Genomic DNA, 23,272 nt, shown 5'->3' on the forward strand with positions numbered 1-23,272 from the left:
AATCCCAATAACATTTTTTGACAGAAATAGAAAAAATCCAAAAATTCATATGTAACCATAAAAGACCCTGAATAGCCAAAGCAATCTTGAGCAAGAAAAACAAAGCTGGAGGCACTGTACATCCTAATTTTAAAACATATTATTTAGCTACAGCAAACAAGACAGCATGGTACTGGTATAAAAACAGACATGTAGATCACTGGAATAAAATACACAATGGTGTTGAAAAACTAGATATCCACATGCAGAAGAATAAAATTATACCTTCATCTCACACTATATACAAAAATCAACTCAAATTGGATTAAGGACACATAAATTTAGGATCTGAAACTAGAATTGCTAGAAGAAAATATGGGAAACACTCAATTATGTTGATCTGGGCAAAGATTTTTTGAATATGACCCCAAAAGCAAGGTAATAAAAGCAAAAATAAGTAAATGGTATTAAACCAAACTAAAAAGCTCTGCACAGCAAAGCAAACAATCAACAGTAGGAAGAAATAGCCTATTGCATGAGAGAAAGCATTTGCAAATCATAAATCTGATAAGCAGTTAAGATCCAATTTACAGAAGCAGCTCAAACAACTCAATAGTTAGAAAACAATCAATGCAAATAAAAGATGAGCATGGGATCTGAATAGACATTTCTCTAATGAAGACATGCAAATAGCCAACAGGTATATGAACAAGTGTTCAACATCACTAATCATCAGGGACATGCAAATTAAAACCACAATGAAATATCACTTCCCACACACTAAAGTAACTATTATCAAAAAGATGGAAGAGAAGTGCTGGCAAAGATGTGAAGAAAAGGGAACACTAGTACACTGTTGGTGGGAATGTAAATTAGTAAAGCCATAATGGAAAACACTACAGGGATTCCTCAAAAAATTAAAAATAGAACTACAATATTATCCACAATTTCACTTCTGGATGTACCTCCAAAGGATATGAAATCAGTATATAAAAGAGATATTTGTACTCCCATGTTCACTGTAACATTACTCACAATAACCAAGATACGGAATCAAACTTAGTGTCCAGCCACAGATCAATAGATAACGAAAATCAGCCTTAAAAAAAGGAAGTAAATTTTGTCTTTTGTGATAATATGGATGAATGTGGAGAACATAATGTTAAATAAAGTAAGCCAGTCACTAAAAACAAATACTGCATTATCTTACCTATATGAGGAGTTTTAAAAAGTCAAGCTCATAGGAACAGAAAGTAAAATGTTGGTTATAAGAGGCTGATGGTGGGAGGACTGAAGCAATGTTGGTCAAAGGACACACATTTCAGCTGGAAATGAGAAACGTTTAAGAGATCTACTGCACTTCATGAGTACTGTTAATAATAACATATTGCAAAATTGCTAAGAGAAATTTTCAGTCTTCTCAACACAAAAAAATAACAAGGTAATATACATGTTAAATAGCTTGATTTTATTATTCCACAATTTATATTTAAATTCCACAATTTATATATTAAAACACTATGTAGTATATGATGAATGTATATAATTTTTATTTGCCAATTAAAAATAAATCTTAAATTATTTTAAGGTTATCTACAATTATTACACTTACTATTGAGTTGATTATCTTGGAAAGATTTTTGTTTCTTTACTTCTACTTCCATTTTTGACTTTGTGTCTTGTTCAAGCATAAGATTTTCTTCTGGTATATCATTATGAGCTACACAAATTAATAAATTTAGTGCAGTAAACATAAACTATAGTGAAATTTCTAGATTTCAGATTTATAACAAGTATACAGCCATGTTCTGTCTCATTTTTATACATGTAAAATATAAGTAAATTACTATAATTCTAGATCTGACATGAAAATAGTGACAAGAACTTTAAAGGATCTGAGGTGAAGTAGTCTCATTATTTTCATATTTCTTGGCATCAAAAATTTATATTAGCCTCTACTTGTTCTTGATTATTTATAATTTAGATTAATATGTATTCATAGGCAAAGCAATGAAAATTCATATGTACAAGTTTATTCATTACAGCACACTTTTAATTACAAAATACTCAAAATCACTTATATGTACAAGCATATGAAATTGGTTAATAAAAAGGTATATATTATAATTTGTGGTATTATCAACTACAATATTTAATATGATACAAAGAGTTGTACAGGAAGCTCTAAAAGTAATAAAAAGATTGTTACAACCTGATTTAGAGGGATTTATAGAAGGTAATGTTAAGTGAGAAAAAACTGAAATAGAAGAAAGATATCAAGTATGCTATCCATTAGGAAATAAATGTAAAGAGATACTTACTTTTAGAAATTGAAACACAGGAAAGATAAACCAGAAAACAAAGTAGTTGATGACCAAAATTTGCATAGACCCTACATGCAAAATTGCATCCAATGACCATTGTTAAATCTAAGCATGTTCCTAGCACTGAATGTCTATAATGCATGTTTTCATGTTTTATTCATTTTTCCATGTGTGATGAAAAAGTATGTAGAGTCCTCATGATCATATTGCACACCAATCAAAAGAGACCATAGAAGAGATGTGAATAGTTCACCTTTACCTTAAATGAGTTACTCTCATTACATTTAATTAGGGACAGTGGCACTTATGAGGTGTGTCACTGCAGACCTCCTTATTCAGAATGTCCTTCCATGGCCACTTTGCCCAAGGAGGATGAAGAAGTGGGTAGGGGGAAAGTGTTACATACATATGAGACCCTCTCTTTTCTTAGCTGGCTGCTATTCGGCCTCTGACTAATTTGGTCCAATTGTGGTGAGTTCCCTGCCACTGAAAAACCTTTTTTGATCACTCTTCCAGTCACCTCCAAAGTGCCCTGAAAGCTACCTGATAGTCTCTTACTTCAGCAATAAGGAGTAAGAACAACAGATGACAAATAAGATCATTTACCAAACTCAGACCTAGGTTCATTTGTGCTACTCTCATTGGTTATCTAGCTCAATTGAACTTGATGATGTGAAATAGTTAGCAGCACAATCCAGATCTTAACTGAAAAATTTCCATGCAAGACAAAAGAACCTACTGCCAAGACACCAATATTTCATTAGCAGTCAGAGTGATGTAAAAATGTAACTGGACACTCACTCCTGGACCATCTGTTTAAGTCCCTTCTCAAAGACATCTATGGCTCTAGTTGCTCAACAATAAGGTCTCAAGGAAGAGATTGAGGGGCTCTCCATTAGATGCTTATGATCATTTAATAGTCATGGGGGCACAACACAGAGCCCCACTACAGTCCAAATAGTGAGGACTCCTGTAGCTAATAAAAGCGCTATCCCGGATACCCAGAGTGGTGGAGCAAGATGGTCAAATAGGTTACACCAATTATCCCTCTTTTAGGAACAACAAATTTAAAACTATCTATACATGAAAAAGCACCTTAATAGGATCCAAAAATCTGCTGAACACTCACAGTATCTGGTTTTAACTTCATATTGTTGAAAGAGGCACTGAAGAGGGTAGAAAGGACAGTCTTGAATTGCTAATGCCATCCCTCCCCCATTGCTCAGCAGTGTCCGCCTGGTGCAGAGAGAAATTATTTGTGCTCTTTGAGAGAAACAGTGCAGTGATTGTGAGACTTTGCATTGAACTCAGTGCTACCCTGTCATGGCAGAAAGAAAAATCAAGCTAAACTCAGCTGATGCCCACCTATGGAGAGAGGCCAAAAGGGAACTGCATATCCCTGCTGTTGGAACTTGAGTTCTGGCAAGCCTCACCACCATGGGCTAAAAGTTCCCTGGAACTTAACTTCAAAGGCAATATAGGCCACAAGGACTGCAACTCCTAGGCAAGTCCTAGTGCTGAGCCGGATTCAGAGCCAGTGGACTTAGGGGGCATCTACTGAGACACCAGCCAGGACAGCTAAAGGAGTGCTGTGCCACCCCTACTCCAAACCCAGGCAGTGCAACTCACAGCTCCAAAAAAGACCTTCTTCTTGAGGAGAACAGAGGGATGAATAAAAAGGATTTCATCTTGTATCTTGGATACCAGCTCAGCCACAGTAGGATAGGGCACTGGGCAGAATTTTGAGGCCTCCGTTCCAGGCCCTAGTTCCTGGATGACATTTCTAGACACATCCTGGGCCAAAAGGGAACTTGCCACCTTCAAGGGAAGAATTCAGTCCTGGCAAGATCTATCACCTGCTGACTAAAGAGCCCTTGGGCCCTGAATAATCAGCAGCAAGATCTAGGTAGTATGCTATGGGCATCAGGTGAGACTCTGAGATATGCTGGCTTCAGGTGAGACCCAGCACGTTTTCAACTGTGGTGGCTATGGTAAGAAACTCCCTCTGCTTAAGAAAAACAGAGGAAAAAGTAAAGGGGACTTTGTCTTGTACCTTAGGTACCCACTTAGGCACAAAGCAGTGAGCACCAAACAGGCACGTACATGTGCACATGTCTTCATAGGAGAATGATATCTATTCCTTTGGGTATATACCCAGTAATGGGATTGCTGGGGTAAATGCTATTTCTGTTTTTAGGTCTTTGATGAATCACCATACTGTCTTCCACAATGGTTGAACTAATTTACACTCCCACCAACTGTGTATAAGTGTTCCTTTTCCTTTGCAACTTTGCCAGCATCAGTTATTTTTGGGCTTTTTATTAATAGCCATTCTGATTGGTGTGAGACGGCATCTCATGGTTTTCATTTGCATTTCTCTAATGATCAGTGATGTTAAGCTTTTTTTATATGATTGTTGGCCACATGTATGTCTTCTTTGGAAGTGTCCATTCATGTCTTTTGCCCACTTTTTAATGGGGTTGTTTGTTGTTGTTGCTGTTTATTTTTTTGTAAATGTGTTTTAGTTCCTTATAGATGCTGGATATTAGACCTTAAACATAACTTTCATATGGACCATGAAACAAAAAAATGTGTAACTTGCTTTATTGTGATATTTGCTTTATTGTGGTGTTCTAGAACTGAACCTGCAGTATCTCCAAGGTATGACTTTGGTCATATTTTAGGCCACAAAATAAGTCTTAACAAATTTTAGAAGGCTGAAATCATATCAATTATCTTTTCTTACCACAATGGTATAAAACTAGAAATCAATCACAGGAAATTTTTCAGAAAATTCAAAATGTGGGAAAATTTAGTGGCACATTCCTGGATAACCAATGAGTCAATGAGAAAATAAAAAGGAAAATAAAAAATATCTCAAGATAAACTAAAATGGAAACACAACATAACAAAACATGAAATGATGCAAAAGCAGTCCTAACAGGGAGGTTTATAGCAATGAATGTCTACATTAAGAAAAAAAGAAAGACCTCAAATCCAAAAATCTAGCAGTACATGTCATGGAACACTAAAAACAAAGAGCAAACTAAGTCCACAGTTAATAGGAGGAAGGAAATAATGAAGATCAGAGCAGAACTAAATGCAATAGAGACTAGAAAAACTCTAGAAATGGTCAACAAAACTAAGAGCTTATTCTTTGAAAGGATAAACAAAATTGGCAAAATTTTAGCTATACAGAAAAGAAAACTCAAATAAATACAATTATAAATGAGAGACGAGACATTACAACTGACCACAGAAATACAAAAAATTATGACTACTATGAGCAATTATACACCAAAAATTGAATAATCTAGAAGAAATGTATAAAATCATAGAAATATGTAACTTACCAAGACTGCAATATATGTCTTTACAGGCCTGGATTATTTCACTTAGCATAATATCCTCCAGGTTCATCAATGCTGTTGCAACTGACAGAACTTCTTTATTTAAGGCTACATAATATTTCGTTGTGTATATATACAGCACATTTTTATCTATTCATTTGTCAAAGGACACTGATATGGTTTGTGTGTGTCCCCACCCAAATCTCATATTGAATTGTAGTTTCCATAATCCCCATGTGTCATGGGAGGGACCCAGCAGGAGGTAATTGAATGATGAGGGCGCCAACCTCCATGCTATTCTCATGATAGTAAATGAGTTCTTACGAGATATGATGGTTTTATAAGAGGTTTTTCCCCCTTTGCTCAGCACTTCTCTCTCCTGCCACCTTGTGAAGGAGGATGTCTTTGCTTCTCCTTCCACCACAATTGTAAGTTTTCTGAGGCCATCCCAGCCATGCGGAACTGTGAGTAAATTAACTTCTTTTCTATAAATTACCTAGTCTCAGGTATTTCTTCATAGCAGTTTGAGAATGAACTAATATAGTAAATTGGTACCACAGTAGTGAGGCACTGCCATAAAGATAACCAAAAATGTAGAAGCAACTTTGGAACTAGGTAACAGGCAGAGGTTGGAGCAGTTTGGAGGACTTAGAAGAGGGCAGGAAGATGTGGGAAAGTTTGGAACTTCCTGGAGACTTGTTAAATGGCTTTGGCCAAAATGCTGATAGTGATATGGAAAATGAAGTCCAGGCTGAGGTGGTCTCAGATGGAGATGAAGAAGTTGTTCAGAACTGGAATAAAGGTGACTCTTGCAATACTTTAGCAAAGAGACTGGTAGCATTTTGCCCCTGCCCTACAGATCTGTGGAATTTTGAACTTGAGAGAGATGATTTATGGTATCTGGCAGAAGAAATTTCTAAGCAGCAAAGTGTTCAAGAGGAAGCAGAATATAAAAGTTTGAAAAATTTGCAGCCTGATGATGCAATACAAAAGAAAAACCCATTTTCTGGGGAGAAATTCAAGCCTGCTGCAGAAATTTCCATAAGTAACAAGGAGCTAATGTTAATCACCAAGACAATGGGGAAAATGTCTCCAAGTCATGTCAGAGACCTTCACAGCAGCCCCTCCTATCACAGGCCCAGAGGCCTAGGAGGAAAAAATGGTTTCCTGGATCAGGCCCAGGTTCCCCTGCTCTGTGTAGCCTCAGGACATGGTGCCCTACATCCCAGCTGCTTCAGCTCCAGCCATTTCTGAAATAAACCAATGTACAGCTCAGACCATTGCTTCAGAGGGTGCAAGCCCCAAGCCTTGGCAGCTTCCACATGGTTTTGAGCCTGCAGGTATAAAGAAGTCAAGAATTGAGATTTGGGAACTTCTGCCTAGATTTCAGAGGATGTATGGAAATGTCTGGATGTCCAGGCAGAAGTTTGCTGCAGGTGGGGAGCATTCACGGAGCACCTCTGCTAAGGCAGTGTAGAAGGGAAATGTGGGGTTGGAGCCCCCACACAGAGTGCCCACTGGGGCACTGCCTAGTAGAGCTGTGAGAAGAGGGCCACTGTCCTCCAGACTCCAGAACAGAAGATCCATTGACAGCTTGCATCATGCGCCTGGAAAAGCTGCAGATATTCAAGGCCAGCTGTGAAGGCACCTGGGAGTGGGGCTGTACCCCACAAAGCCACAAGGGTGGAGCTGCCTAAGGCCATGGAAGCCCACCTCTTGCACCAGTGTGCCCTGGATGTGAGACATGAAGTCAAAGGAGATCATTTTGGAACTTTAAAATTTAATGACTGCCCTATTGGATTTTGAACTTGCATGGGGCATGTAGCCTCTTTGTTTTGGCCAATTTCTCCTATTTGGAATGGGTGTATTTACCCAGTGCATGTTCCCCCATTGTATCTGGAAAGTAAGCCTTTGATTTTACAGGCTGATAGGCAGAAGGGACTTGCCTTGTCTCACAAGTACTTAGACTTTTGAGTTAATGCTGGAATAAGTTAAGACTTTGGGGGACTGTTGGAAGGGCATGATTGTGTTTTGAAATGTGAGGACATGAGATTTGGGAGGGGCCGGGTGGAATGATATGGTTTGGCTCTCCGCACCCAAATCTCATCTTGAATTGTAGCTCCCATAATCCCCACATGACATGGGAGGGACCCAGTGGGAGGTGACAGAATCATGGGGGCAGTTACCCCTATGCTATTCTCATGATTGTGAGTTATCACAAGATCTGATGGTTTTCTGAGGGGCTTTCCCCCTTTGATTGGCACTTCTCTCTCCTGCTGCCTTGTGAAGAAGGATGTGTTTGCTTCCCCTTCTGCCATGATTGTAAGTTTCCTGAGGCCTCCCCAGCCATGCAGAACTGTGAGTCAATTACATCTCTTTTCTTTATAAATTACCCAGTCTCAGGTATTTCTTCATAGCAGCATAAGAATGGACTAACACAGACACTTAAGTTGATTCCACATCTTGTCTACTGTGAATAACGCTGCAATAAACATAGGATTGCTGATATCTCTTTGACATACTAATTTAATTTCTTTTGACTGTATGCCCAGAAATGGAACTGCTGGATCTGATGGTAATTCTATTTTTAATGTTTTGAGGAACTGCCATAATAAATATAAAACAATAAAACTACTAGAAGAAAACATAGGGAAAAATCTCCCTGACATTGGTCTTAGCAATGATTTTTTTAATACAACCCCAAAAGCAAAAATAGAATAATAAGATTGTATCAAACTAAACAGTTCCTGCACAGAAAACAAAACTATCAACAGTATGAAGAGACAACCTACAGAATGGGAGAAGATGTTTGCAAACTACAGATCTGATAAGGAGTTAATAGTCAAAATACGTAAGGAATGCAATCAATTCAATATTAAGAAGCAACCCAATTTAAAGATGTACAAAAAGCCTAATACATATTTCTCAAAAGAAGACATATAGGCTGGACATCGTGGCTCATGCCTGTAATCCCAGCACTTTGGGAGGTCAAGGTAGGTGGCTCACTTGAGATCAGGAGTTTGAGACCAGCCTGGCCAACATATAGTGAAACCCCATCTCTACTAAAAAATACAAAAATTAGCTGGACATGGTGGCATGCACTACTTGGGTGGCATCCCAAGTAGTTCCAGCTACTTGGGAAGTTGAGGTAGGAGAATCACTTGAACCCAGGATGTGGAGGTTGCAGTGAGCCAAGATCACACCACTGCACTCCAGCCCAGGCAACAGAGCAAGACTCTGTCTCTCAAAAACAAACAAACAAAAAAGACACATAAATAGTCAACAAGTATATGAAAAAATGCTCAACATTTTTAATCATCAGGGAAATGCAAATTAAAGCCACAATGAGATATCACCTCACACCTATTAGAACAACTATAATGAAAAACGCAAAAGATAACAAATAGTGAGAAACTGGAGAAAGAAAACCCTTGTATAATGTTGGTGCAATTGAAAATATGTGTACAGTCACTATAGAACAAATACATTTTCTAATGGCTGACCTTGGTAACAGTTAGCATGTTAATATGCCCTAATTCCATTCTCCTCACTCTAGGTCCTTGGTAGCCCAGTCAACAAACAGCCTCACAACTATAATAGCTATGAAATCCAGCTGCCTAACAACCCCTAGAGAGGCAAAATAAGTTTGAGGATCCACAAAAGCACCATTCCTAGAGAATAACCACTATTTGATGATGTATCTGCCAGCTTCCTGAAAAGATGCACTGTCAAGGTATATATCTATTTGACCTGACTTAGAGCTTTCTTTGTCCAGAATATCCCTCACCCTAGGGCATTTGTCAAAAAATGATCAGTGGTAACTGCTTAACATAGTAGACATGTGATGAGCATTACCAGGTTGGGGCTGACCATCAAAATCTCAAAAAGAAAAATTGGGAAATTAGATGTCCATAAGGAGTGGCTCTATAAAGCTCTAACATGTATCAGGGAATCTAACAGACAAAACACATATGTAGGGCTGTGCACAGGTTTAGGAAAGACATGAATATTCCCAGATCTCTCACCTCTAACTGACCTTGAGGTTCTGAGCAAGCAGGAAATGAAGGCTAAGGCAGAGTTACAAACTTCTTACCTCAGCATTGAAAGCATGCCTCAAGACACACAGAGACACACAGGGAGCCCCTCTACAAGGGTGGGAGACATCAATTCAATACATTTAAGGAAATCTCTGTCTAGTCATTAGCTGATCACTAAGCTAACTAAGCAGACTTCAGTAGTTACAAACAACAAAATATATAAACTTTACAAAACTAGTCCAAGAAATGCACTAATCAAACAAATAACAAAAACAGCAAAATAACAAACCCTGAGAAAGAAGAGTAATCCAATTTTCAGAATTTCACATCACATTATTTAAAATTTAAACAAAAAATTATCAGACACACGCAGAAACAAGAAAATAGCCAATACACAAAACAAAAATAGATCAGTTAATAAAAACTCTCCCTGAAGAAGCCAAGATGCTGGACTTACTAGACAAAGATTCTAAATCAGCTATTATAAAACTATTCAAATAACTAAAGGGAATCATATCTAAAGAATTAAAGTGTAATAATATCTCACTGTGAAAGAAAATCAACAGCATGATATAAATTTCCCGAAGTAACCAAATAGAAATTCTGGAGTTGAAAACCACAATAAGCGAAATGGAAAGATGGAATCAAAGGAATATTTTAAAACACAAAAAAATTAGTGACATTAAAGACAAATAAGTTGAATTACCTAGTCAGAGAAACATAAAGAAAAAGGAATGAAGAAAATTAACAGAGCCTCAGAAATTGGTACAACACCATCCAAGTGTACCAACATATACATAATGGGCATTCCAGAAGGAGAAAAGAGGAAGAGAAGAAAAAACTTTTTTAATAAATAGTGAAAGAAAAGTTCCGAAATTTTGTTAAAGCATTAATCTTCACATCAAGAAGTTCCATAAATTCAAAAATAAACTCATAGAAATCCACACATACATGTATCATAGTCAAATTGTCATAGAAATTGTTTTCTAGAAATTGCAACATGTGTAATTTGAGATGGGCTTTTGAGTTTAAAATTTATATTCAGGTGTAAGATTTTTCCTTTGGCTGAAAAAACCTCACCCATTTTCTCAGCTATAAGAAGAAAGGCTTTGAGATAGAATCACCAGAGCAAGATGGAGGAAGAACCCTATCCATCCACAGGAACATCAAATTGAATGACTATCCATGCAAGAATACACCTTCACAAGAACTAAAGGAATCAGGTGAGAGGTCACGGTACCTGGTTTTAGCATAATAACTGGAAAATATTCATTGAAGAGAGCAGAAAGTACAGTCTCACACCCCTCCCCCAAACCCAAGTGGCACAGTGTGTAGAAAAATCTTTCTTCTTGAAGGAGAGGAAAGTATCAGGGGATGGGGGCTGTATTGGAACTTAGTACCAGCTTTGCTACAGTAAAACACAGCACCAGGTTAGAACTCTGTGGTCCTTGATTCTAGGCCAGTGCTCACATAGGGAGCATTGAGACTCACCCCAGCCCCAAGGGAATCAGCTGCCCCAGCAAGAGGAACCTGAGTCCTATACCCCTTCACCACCAGCTGACTAAAGTGACTTCAGGTCCCAAATTTAAAAAATAATAATAATTTTACAGGTTAGGGGGAAGTAAGATGACATATTTAAAGTGCTGAAGGAAAAGAATTGACAACCTAAAATAGTGTATTCAACAAAGCTATCCTTCTAACATGAAGGGAAGATAACGACTTTCCTAGACAAACAAAAGGTGAGAAAACTTACCACATCCAAACCTGTTTTATAAGAAATATTAAAGGAAGTTACTCAATCTGATGGCAAAGGATTCTAATGTTTAACAACAAAACATCAGAAATTTTTTATAAAAATCTCTGCTAATAGAAACCATACAAATTCAGAATACCCTAATACTGTAACTGTGGTATATAAAGGACTCATATATTTAGTTTGAAGACAGACAAAACTATTAAAAATAATAACTAGAAAAATTTATTATGCATTAGGCAGTACAAAAATATAGAAATTGAGATATCTAAAAGTCAAAATGTGAGGAGTAAAGTATAAAGTTTTTTTTAGTTTTGTTTCTCTTTTCTTTGTGACCAATGTTAACTTGTCATCAGGTTAAAATAATTAGTTACATAAGATGTTTTCTGTAAGCCTCATGGTAACCACAAAGTGAAAACCTATAATAGATATACTAAAAACAAAAAGCAATGAATTAAAACATACCATCAGAGAAAAACAACCACAAAAGAAGACAGAAAGTAAGAAAGAGAAGATTTACAAAACAACAGTAAAATTAGCAACAGAATATCAATAATAAGACCTTAATTATGCATAATAACCATGAATGTTAAAGGACAGAATTCTCCAAATTAAAGACATAGAGTGGCTGAATGAAAAAAATAAGATCCAAGTATATGTGCCCTATAGAAAACCTACTTCACCTATAAAGACATGCATAAGCTGAAAAAAAGGGTTGGAAAAAGATCTTCCAACCAAAGGGAAACCAAAAAAGAGCAGGAGTAGCTACATTTATATGAGATAAAATACACTTTAAGTTAAAAATTATTTTAAAAATATAAATCAAGCCATTATATTATGATAAAGGGCTCAATACAACAGAAGGATGTAACAATTATAAATATATGTACACACAACACTGGAGCACCTAAACATATAAAGCAAATATTAACAGACTAAAAGAGATTGAGTGTGATACAATAATAGGAGGGGAATTCAACACTACACTTTCAGATCATCCAGACAAAAACATCAACAAAGAAACACTGGAAATTTTTCTGACAGAGCAGAAGCATTGCCATCTTGGACAAGCACTGCCACTTTAAAGTTCACCTTAATAAAAAACCGCCTAAATCTTCCCAAAGGGCATCAGCCTAATGGCTAATGTCAGCATGACCATAAACCACAGATAACATCTCCGACCAGAAACATTCTAACCCTAAGATAAAATCCTCCCCAACCAGAGACATGCCAGCCCCAAGAAAACCTCCCTTCCCGCCAGAGAGGTGTCAGCCCCAAGATAACCTCCCCTCCGACCAGGGACATTCCAACCCTGCAATAAACTTTTCCTCCACACAGAAACTTCCTACCCTGTGATAAGCTCTCTCACCCTGAACCCTTAAATACTCTTAGTCTGTAAGACAGAGTGTTCCTGTCCGAAATCGTCCAGAAACCGCTCTCCAGTTTATTCTCCAAAATAAACCTGTCTTTGACTGTTGAGCCATTTTTCATGTTTCTTTCCTTTTTCTTTAACTCTTACATTTTCCAAGACAACTGACTAGACGCAACCAGGAACTGCTGCTCCCATAGATAGAGCTCACAGTTTCGACTATACCAACATAATTTGAACCAATCTCTGGACAGAAAACACCAAATGTGGATGGAAAAAAGACTCACATGCTGAAGCTGAATAGGGAGGAAGCTGGTAACCCAAGTTGGAGCACCTGAGCACCCCAGCTGTTTCCCAGCATCAAATGGTGCCTGAGGAAGGGGTGAGTTAAGAGACTGGGAGACTGCTCAATCTTACTGTAAACCTCTGAGATCCTAGTTGCAGGGGATCTCACTCCCACATGGATGTGTGAGCTGGCAGGGGAGATCTCCCTGAAGATTAGATGGAGACAGAGCTGCAGCAGGTGCAAAGCTGAGGACCCTTGAGTGCAGGTCAGTCCCAGCAAAGCTCAGCCATAAGCATCCACTCCCAGGGCTACCTGTCTCCCTCTGAGAGGCTCTGAACCCACCAAGGAGAAAACAGGTTTTGCTTCTCTGTGGGACTGGGGCACATCTGACCCGCAGACCCACCTGCCTGCCAGTCCCTCCCAGGAACCTTCCCTAACTGTCCCATAAGAGAATGTACATAATGCAGCCTCCACTGCCCAGCCTGGGTGTTTTGCTCCACCTGAGTGCATTCTGGCATCCTGGGAGCCCTTCAGATCCCACACTGCACCCAGAACCCATCCCTGAGTGCCTGGAGGAGGGAGTTGCAAGCAGACCCTAGAGCCCTCAGGCTGTAGCCTGTGGCTCAGGAGGGTTGAGCTGAGATTTGTGCTTGGTACTTGAACAGGACAGGAGCCCACACTCTCAGAAAACTGAGAGTCCTGAGTGGTACAGGCTCACAAGCTGGTGTGAGACCTAGCCATGCCTCCCTGCACAAGGTTGATTCATAAAGGGTGTTGCCTGTTTCCCCATCAGACCTCTCCCTAAGGGAGCCCTGTGGCCCAAAAGATCTAACCACCACCACCACCACAACAAAATTGCAGGCACAGTGCCAGTGGTTGGCAGTGGTTCTCCCAAGGCTCATGGGCAAGCCTGGCGAGACCGTTACATCTCTTCTCCTCACATGGCAGAACACAGTTGCAAATGTGAAGATGCACAAAGGAAATGTGTGGTTAAGAGCCTATCTACTGCTCATTGCTCTCAAGCACCATCTACCGTATGGCAACCCAAACTACAACACCAAAAATCACTCCCTACTGTGAAACCAAGAACAAGAATTTTACAACAAAGACCCTATACAGAGCCTTAGTCCTCTGAAACTTCCAGAAGCAAAGCCAATGGACTATGCTCAATTTACAACACAATGAAAAGAATACTAGTCCTCCCAGATGAGAACAAATCAGGACAAGGACCCTGGTAATTCAAAAAGCCAGAATGTCGCCTTGCCTCCAAATGAGCCCACTACTTCCCTAGTAATGGTTCATAACCAGTCTGGATTGTCTGAAATGACAGACATGGAATTCAGAATCTTGACATCAAAGAAGCTCATTGAGATCAAGGAGAAAGTTGAAAATCAATCCAAGAAAGCCAAGCAATCCACTAAAACAAAGAGCTGAACAACAAAATCCACTTTTTAAGAAGAACCAAACTGAACTTCCTGAGCTGAAAAGCTCACTACAAGAATTTCATAATACAATCAGAAATATTAACAGCAGAATAGACCAAGTTGAGGAAAGAATCTCAGAGTTTGAAGACTGGTTCTATGAATCAACTCAGTCAGACAAAAATAAAGAAAACAACTAAGAAAAATGAACAAAACATCCCAGAAATATGGGATTATGTAAGGAGGCAAAATTAACAATTCATTGGCATTTCTGAGAGAGGAGAATAAGCAACTTGTAAAATATATTGGAGGATATAGTCCACAAATATTTTCCTACTCTTGCTAGAGAGGTCAACATGCAAATCCAAGAAATACACAGAACTTCAGCCAGATACTATATAAGATAATCATTCCTATGGCAATTAATCATCAGATTCATCAAAGCGATTGCAAAAGAAAAATCCTTAGAGGCAGCTAGAGAGAAGGTGCCAGTCACCTAGAGAAGGAATTCCATCAGCCTAGCAGCAGACCTCTCAGCAGAAACATTACAAGACAGAAAAGGTTGGGGGCCAATTTTCTTTATTTTTCTTCATCTTTTATTTTAAGTTCAGGGATACATGTGCAGGATGTGCAGGTTTGTTACATAGCTAAATGTGTGCCATGGTGGTTTACTGCACAGATCATCCCATCACCCAGGTATTAAGCCCAGAATCCAGTGGCTATTCTTCCTGACACTCTCCCTCCCACCACACTTCCCACAGGTGCCCAGTGTGTGTTGATCCCCCCATGTATCCATGTATTCTCATCCATCAGCTCTCACTTAGAAGTAAGAATATGCGGTATTTAGTTTTCTGTTCCTGCATTAGTTTTCTGAGGATAATATTTTCCAACTCCAACCATATTCCTACAAAAGGACATGATCTGGTTCCTTTTTATGACTGCATAGTATTCCATGGAATATATGTACCACATTTTCTTTATCCAATTTGTCATTGATGGGTATTTAGGTTAATTCCATGACTTTCCTATTGTAAATAGTGCTGTAACGACATAAAACACCATAAAAAAGTGGACAAAGGACATTAACAGACACTTCTCAAAGGAATATATACATGTGGCCAACAAACATGAAAAAAAATTCAGTATCTCTGATCGTTAGAGAAATACAAATCAAAACCAAAATGAGATACCATCTCAAGTCTGTCAGAATGGCTATTATTAAAACGTCAAAGAATAACAGATGCTGGCGAGGTTGTGGAGGAAAAGGAACACTTTTCCACTGTTGGTGGGAGTGTAAATTAGTTCAGCCACTGTGGAAGACAGTGTGGTGATTCTTCAAAGACCTAGAGGCAGAAATATCATTTGACGCAGCAATCCCAAATATATTACTGGGTATATGCCAAAGGAATATAAATCATTCTATTATGAAGATACATGCATGCATATGTTTGTTGCAGCACTATTTACTATCAATACAGTAAAAAAGGCCATACTGCCTAAAGTAATTTACAGATTCAATGCTATACCTATCAAACTAACACCACCATTCTTCCTAGAATTAGGAAAAACTATTCTAAAACTTATATGGAAGCAAAAAAGAGCCCAAATAACCAAAGCAATACTAAGCAAACAGAACAAAGCCAGAAGCATCACAGTAGCCAACTTCAAACTATACTATAAAGCCACAATAACCAAAACAGTTTGGTACTGGTACAAAAACAGACACACAATCCAATAAAATAGAATAGAAAACTCATAAATAAAGCCCCACACCTACAGCCATCTGATATTTGACAAGACCAACAAAAACAAGCAATGAGGAAAGGGCTCCCAATTCAATAAACGATGCTAGAATAACTGCCTAACCTTATGCAGAATATTGAAGCTGAACCCATATCTATCACCTTATATGAGTATCAACTCAAAATGGATTAAAGATTTAAATGTAAGACCTCAAACTATAAAAATCCTAGAAGACAACCTAGGAAATATTTTTCTTGGCATAGGCCTTGGCAAATAATTTTTGGCTAAGTCCCCAAAAGCAAATGCAACAAAAACAAAAATACACAAGTAGGATTTAATTAAACTAAAGAACTTCTGCACAGTAAAAGAAACTGTCAACAGAGCAAACAGACAATCTATAGAATCAGAGAAAGTATTCATGAACTATATATCCAACAGAGGCCTAATATCCAGAACCTATAGGGAAATTAAACAAATCAACAAGAAAAAATCTCCATTGAAAATGGGCAACAGACATGAACAGACACTTATCAAAAAAAGACATATGCTGCCAACAAGCATATGAAAAAATGATCAGCATCACTAATCATTAGAGTAATGCAAGTCAAAAGCACAATGAGATACCATCTCACACCAGTCAGAATGGCTATTATTAAAAAGTCAAAAAACTACAGATGCTGGTAAGGCTGTGGAGAAAAGAGAACTTTTTGTTTTTGAGACAGGGTCTCACTCTGTCACCCAAGCTGGAGTGCAGTGGCACGATCTCAGCTCACTGCAACCTCTACCCCCCAGGGCTCAACCTATTTTCCTGCCTGAGCCTCCCAGGTAGCTGGGATTACAGGTACATGCTACTACACCTGGCTGATTTTTTTCTATTTTCAGTAGAGATGGGGCTTCACCATGTTGGCCAGGCTGGTCTCAAACTCCTGACCTCAAATGATCCACCCACCTCAGCCTCCCCAAGTGTTGGGATTAGTGGCGTGAGCCACTGTTCCCAGCCTATAAAACGGAACATTTAAATACTGTTGGTAGGAATGTAAATTAGCTCAGCCACTATGGAAAGCAGTTTGGAGATGTCTCAAAGAAATTAAAACAGAACTACCATTCAGCCCAGCAGTCCCATTACTGGGTATATACTGAAAAGAATATAAGTCATTCTACCAAAAAAACACATGCACTCAAATATTCATTACTGTACTATTCACAATAGCAAGACTTGGAATCAATCTCGTTGCCCAACTATGGCAGATTGGAGAAAGCAAATATGGGACATGTACACCATGCAATACTATGTACCCCTTAGAAAGAATGAGATCGCGTCCTTTGCAGCAACATGGATGGAGCTGGAGGGCATAATCCTAAAAAATTAATACAGGAACAGAAAACTGAATACTGCATGTTCTCATTTATAAGTGGGAGCTAAGTATTGAGCACATGTGGATATAAATATGAGAACAATAGGCACTGTGGCCTACTAGAGGTGGAAGGTGGTGGTGGGTTTAAAAACTACCTATGTAGTACTATGCTTACTACCAAAGTGATGGGAACCATACTCCAAACCTGAGTATTGTGTAACATTCCCATGTAACAATTCTGCACATGTAACCCCCCTACACCTTTATCTGAAAGAAAAGTTGAAATAAAAAAATGAAAATATACACTTAATTTAAACTGCATTCTAGACAAAATGAACCTAACAGACATTTATAATACGTGTCACCCAACAGCTAGAGAATATACATTCTTCACCATAGCACATGGAAGATTCTCCAGGATAGACCATATGTTAGGCAACAAAACAAGTTTTAACAATTTTTTTAACTGAAATCATATGAAGTATCTTTTATGATTACAATGGAATAAAACTATGAATCAATAACAGAAGGAACTTTGGAAACTGTTCAAATACATGAAAATTAAACATGTTTATGAAAAAAACAATGCATCAAAGAAAAGAAAGTTTTTTAATTTAAAAATTCCTTGAGACAAATGAAAAATGAAAATACAACATACCAAAGCCTATATAATATAGGAAAAATGGCCCTAAAATAAAGTTTATAGCAATAAACACCTACATGAAAAAAACTAGAAAGAACTCAAATAAACAACCTAACATTACTCCTCAAAGAACTAAAAAAAAAAAGAACAATCCCCAAATAAGTAGAAGGAACAAACTAATAAAATCAGAGCAGAAATAAACAAAAAAGAGATTAAAAAATATAAAAGATGAACAAAACAAAAAACTGTATTTTGAAAAGATAAACAAACTTGACAAACCTTTAGATAGACTAAAAATAAAAGTGAGGAAATTCAAATAACTAAAACAAGAGAAGAAAAGGGTAATATTGCAGCTGATGCCACAGAAATACAAAGGATCATAAGAGGCTACTACAACAACTATATGCCAACAAATTGGAAAACCTAGAGGAAATGGATAAATGCTTGGACACATGCAAGTTACCAAGATTGCATCATGAAGAAATAGAAAATCTCAACACACCAATAATGAGAAACAAAATCAAAAGCAATAATTAGAAGCTTTCCATCAAAGAAAAGCCCAGGAACCTTGATGGGTTCACTGCTGACTGCTACCAAAATTTAAAGAAGAACTAATGACAGTTCTATTCAAACTATCCCAAAAACTTGAAGAGGAAGGAATACTTCCAGCACATTCTACAAGGCCAGCATTACTCTGATTAAAAAAAAAAAAAAGACATGCACTCAACAGAAAATAAAACTACAGGTCTGTATCACTGATGAAAATTTATGGAGAATTTTTCAACAAAAGACTAACAAACCAAATTTAACAACACATTAAAAAGATCATTTACCATGATCGAGTGGGATTCATATCAGGGAAGTACAGATGGTTCAATATCCACAAACAAATAAATGGGACACATCACATTAACAGAATAAAGGACAAAAAACATACTGATTTCCATAGTGTTTACACTAATTTATATACCCACAAACAGTGTATGAGTTCCCTTTTCTCCATATCCTTGAAAGATTTTGTTATTTTTGTCATTTTTATAATAGCCATTCTGACATGGATAAAGTGATATCTCAGTACGGTTTTCATTTGAATTTCTCTGATGATTAGTGATGTTGAACATTTTTTCATATATTTGTTGGCCATTTGTATGTCTTCTTTTGAGAAATATCTATTCACATCTTTAGCCCATTTTTAAAATAAGATTTGTATTAGTCTGGTTCCACATTGCTAATAAAGAAATACCTGAGACTGGGTAATTTGCAAAGAAAAGAGGTTTAATTGGCTCATGGTTCTGCAATGAATACTATCCAGTTTTATTCCTACACTTTCATGCTGCTGATAAAGACAGATCTGTAACTGGGCAACTTACAAAAGAAAGAGGTTTAATGGACTTACAGTTCCACGTGACTGGGGAGGCCTTACAATCATGTCAGAAGGTGAAAGGCACATCTCACATGGTGGCAGCCAAGAGAAGAGAATGAGGAAGAAGTGAAAGCAAAAACCCCTTATAAAACCATCAAAGCTCATGAGACTTATTCACTAGCAGCAGTATGGGGGAAATCGCCCTCATGATTCATTATCTCCCACCGGGTCCCTGACACAACATGTGGAAATTATAGGAGTAAAATTCAAGAAGAGATTTGGGTGGGAACATAGCCAAACCATATCACCAGCCATAAAACAGAAATGGTGCCCTGTCATTTGCAACAACATGGATGAACCTAGAGGAATATTATGTTAAGTAAAACAAGCCAGGCAAGAAAGACAAACTCCATATGATCTCACTCATATGTGGAATCTAAAAAAGTTGATTTTATGGAAATAGTAGAATAGTGCTTATCAGAGGCTGTGGAGGGGTTGGGGGAGGAGGAACAGCAAGTGGCTTGTTAATGGGTACACAGATACAGTTAGACATGAAGAAGAAGTTTTAGTGTTCTGTTACACAGTAGGGTACTACAGCAAATAACATTGTAGTGTATAATTCAAGATAGCTAGACAAGAAGATTTTGAATGTTATTACCATAAAAATGACCAGTTCTTCTAGCGATATATATGGTAATTTCCCTGATTCAATCATTATACTATGTATACATGGACTAAAACACCATATTGTACCCCATGAATGTGTACAATTCTGTCAATTAACATTAAAATCTTAAATAAAAAGGAAGAGAGGCTTAGACTACAATAAAGAGTGACACCATTTAATTATGAAGCCTCTGAATTGTTAAAAATATACCAGAAATCAAAGTTTCCATTCATTTTTATAAAAATTTAAGCAAAAGACCACAATTCAACTAAATGATAAAAAAGACCAATTAATTTTCAAAATAAACTATGAAGTTACATGTAAAAATCATGAAAGTGTTTCTACTGCAAGGATATGGAAACACTCTATTGCTTCATATACTATATGCACTTAAAAAGTTGAAAGTCAATTTTATTTTTCCAAGAGTATTAATCTTTTTTAAAAAGTTTAAACATTTTAAAACAGAAAAAAATTGATTTAAAAATCAGAATGAATAAAAAAAGATTCCAACATAAAGAAATAAATTAAAGAGAAGTAAACATGGATTGGGTAGAAGAAACAAAAAGCAGCTCAAAATATTTAAATCCAAATGTGTCAATAATTATAATAATTTTAAATTAAAACATTCAAACATGTTCTATGAATAAAAAAGTCACACTGGATTTGTAAACAAAAAAAATCTAACTATAGGTGATTTACAAGCTATGTCAGTAAATTATAAAAATCCAGAAAGACAGAAAACAAGCAGATGAAAAGAGATACACCACGCATACACTAACAAAAATCACCATAGTATGTCAATGTAAGACACAATAGGATTTAAGGCAAATGACCTTACCAGAGATTCAGATGGTTCCTTTCATGAAATGAAAAAGTTGAGTTTGCCAGAAATATGGAATTTTTATACATATGCACCAATAACATAAGCAGCATTTAAAAAGAAGACAAAACTATAAGAAGAAATAGATAAATCCAAAATAATAGGAGGAGAATTCAACATGCCTCTCTTAGCAAATGTCAGAACTAACAAAAAATTAAAGGAAATCAAAAAATAAATACTACTTTAAATAGCACAATTTAATGAATGTTTCTACAGTCCTAACGTGATACACATCCATAAACCAAATTTTGCTTAATTTATTCAAAGTTAACTTTAATTTAAAATAATTTAATAATATTCATCATTATATTTACTGCTGAGTCTTTTTCTTCTAACAGTTCTAAGTGTCAGGCAAAATATTTTCATCTAATTCTTCATCCATACTCTAGGATACAATAAGAAAATCTTTTTAAGATCTAAATGAGGTGCTGGAGCCAAGATGGCCGAACAGGAACAGCTCCAGTCCACAGCTCCCAGTGTGAGCGACGCAGAAGACAGATGATTTCTGCATTTCCAACTGAGATACTGGGTTCATCTCACTGCGGAGTGTCAGACAGTGGGTGCAGGACAGTGGGTGCGGGGCACTGAGCCGAAGCCGAAGCAGGGTGAGGCATCACCTCACCCGGGAAGTGCAAAGGGTCAGGGAATTCCTTTTCCTAGTCAAAGAAAGGGTGACAGGTGGCACCTGGAAAATCGGGTCACTCCCACCCTAGTACTGCGCTCTTCCAACGGTCTTAGCAAACAGCACACCAGGAGATTATATCCCGCACATGGCTCGAAGGATCCTACGCCCACGGAGCCTCGCTCATTGCCAACACAGCAGTCTGAGATCAAACTGCAAGGTGGCAGCCAGGCTGGGGGAGGGGCGCCCGCCATTGCCAAGGCTTGAGTAGGTAAACAAAGTGGCTGGGAAGCTCAAACTGGGTGGAGCCCACCACATCTCAAGGAGGTCTCCCTGCCTCTGTAGACTCCACCTCTGGGGGCAGGGCATTGCCAAACAAAAGGCAGCAGAAACCTCTGCAGACTTAAATGTCCCTGTCTGACAGCTTTGAAGAAAGTAGTGGTTCTCCCAGCATGCAACTGGAGATCTGAGAACGGACAGACTGCCTCCTCAAGTGGGTCCCTGACCCCTGAGTAGCCTAACTGGGAGGCACCCCCCAGTAGGGGCAGACTGACACCTCACATGATCTAGTACTCCTCTGAGACAAAACTTCCAGAGAAATGATCAGGAAGCAACATCTGCTGTTCACCAATACCCGCTATTCTGCAGCCTCCGCTGCTGATACCCAGGCAAACAGGGTCTGGAGTGGTCCTCCAGCAAACTCCAACAAACCTGCAGATGAGGGTCCTGACTGTTAGAAGGAAAACTAACAAACCGAAAGGACATCCACACCAAAACCCCATCTGTTCGTCACCATCATCAAAGACCAAAGATAGATAAAACCATGAAGATGGGGAAAAAACAGAACAGAAAAACTGGAAACTCTAAAAATCAGAGCACCACTCCTCCTCCAAAGGATGCAGCTCCTCACCAGCAATGGAACAAAGCTGGTGGAGAATGACTTTGACGAGTTGAGAGAAGAAGGCTTCAGACGATCAAACTACTCCAAGCTAAAGGGAGAAGTTCGAACCCATTGCAAAGAAGTTAAAAACTTTGAAAAACAATTAGATGAATGGCTAACTAGAATAACCAATGCAGAGAAGTCCTTAAAGGACCTGATGGAGCTGAAAACCAAGGTACGAGAACTATGTGACGAATGCACAAGCCTCAGTAGCCGATTCGATCAACTAGAAGAAAGGGTATCAGTGATGGAATATCAAATGAATGAAATGAAGTGAGAAGAGAAGTTTAGACAAAAAACAATAAAAAGAAACGAACAAAGCCTCGGAGAAATATGGGACTATGTAAAAAGACCAAATCTACACCTGATTGGTGTATCTGAAAGTAATAGGGAGAATAGAACCAAGTTGGAAAACACTCTGCAGGATATTATCCAGGAGAACTTCCCCAATCTAGCAAGGCAGGCCAACATTCAAATTCACGAAATACAGAGAACGCCACAAAGATGCTCTTTGAGAATAGCAACTCCAAGACACATAAT

The 23,272-nt window shown here is 37.9% G+C and overlaps 1 protein-coding gene across 29 annotated transcripts in view; it reads right to left on the reverse strand.

The window, feature by feature from the left end:
• The window catches only part of CCDC7 (coiled-coil domain containing 7), a 459,676-nt gene that overhangs the window by 218,962 nt on the left and 217,442 nt on the right, over positions 1-23,272 (reverse strand). For 24 of the 29 annotated variants that reach the window (XM_063710186.1, XM_063710188.1, XM_063710189.1 and 21 more), the window contains one exon: positions 1,592-1,699. The exons of the other annotated variants lie outside the window; for them this stretch is intronic. In XM_063710186.1, the coding sequence (XP_063566256.1) occupies positions 1,592-1,699 (108 nt within the window). The remainder of the gene's footprint in view (positions 1-1,591; positions 1,700-23,272) is intronic. 29 annotated transcript variants of the gene reach the window in all.

This window comes from Gorilla gorilla, chromosome 8 (assembly GCF_029281585.2).
Source record: "Gorilla gorilla gorilla isolate KB3781 chromosome 8, NHGRI_mGorGor1-v2.1_pri, whole genome shotgun sequence".
Lineage (NCBI taxonomy): Eukaryota > Metazoa > Chordata > Mammalia > Primates > Hominidae > Gorilla > Gorilla gorilla.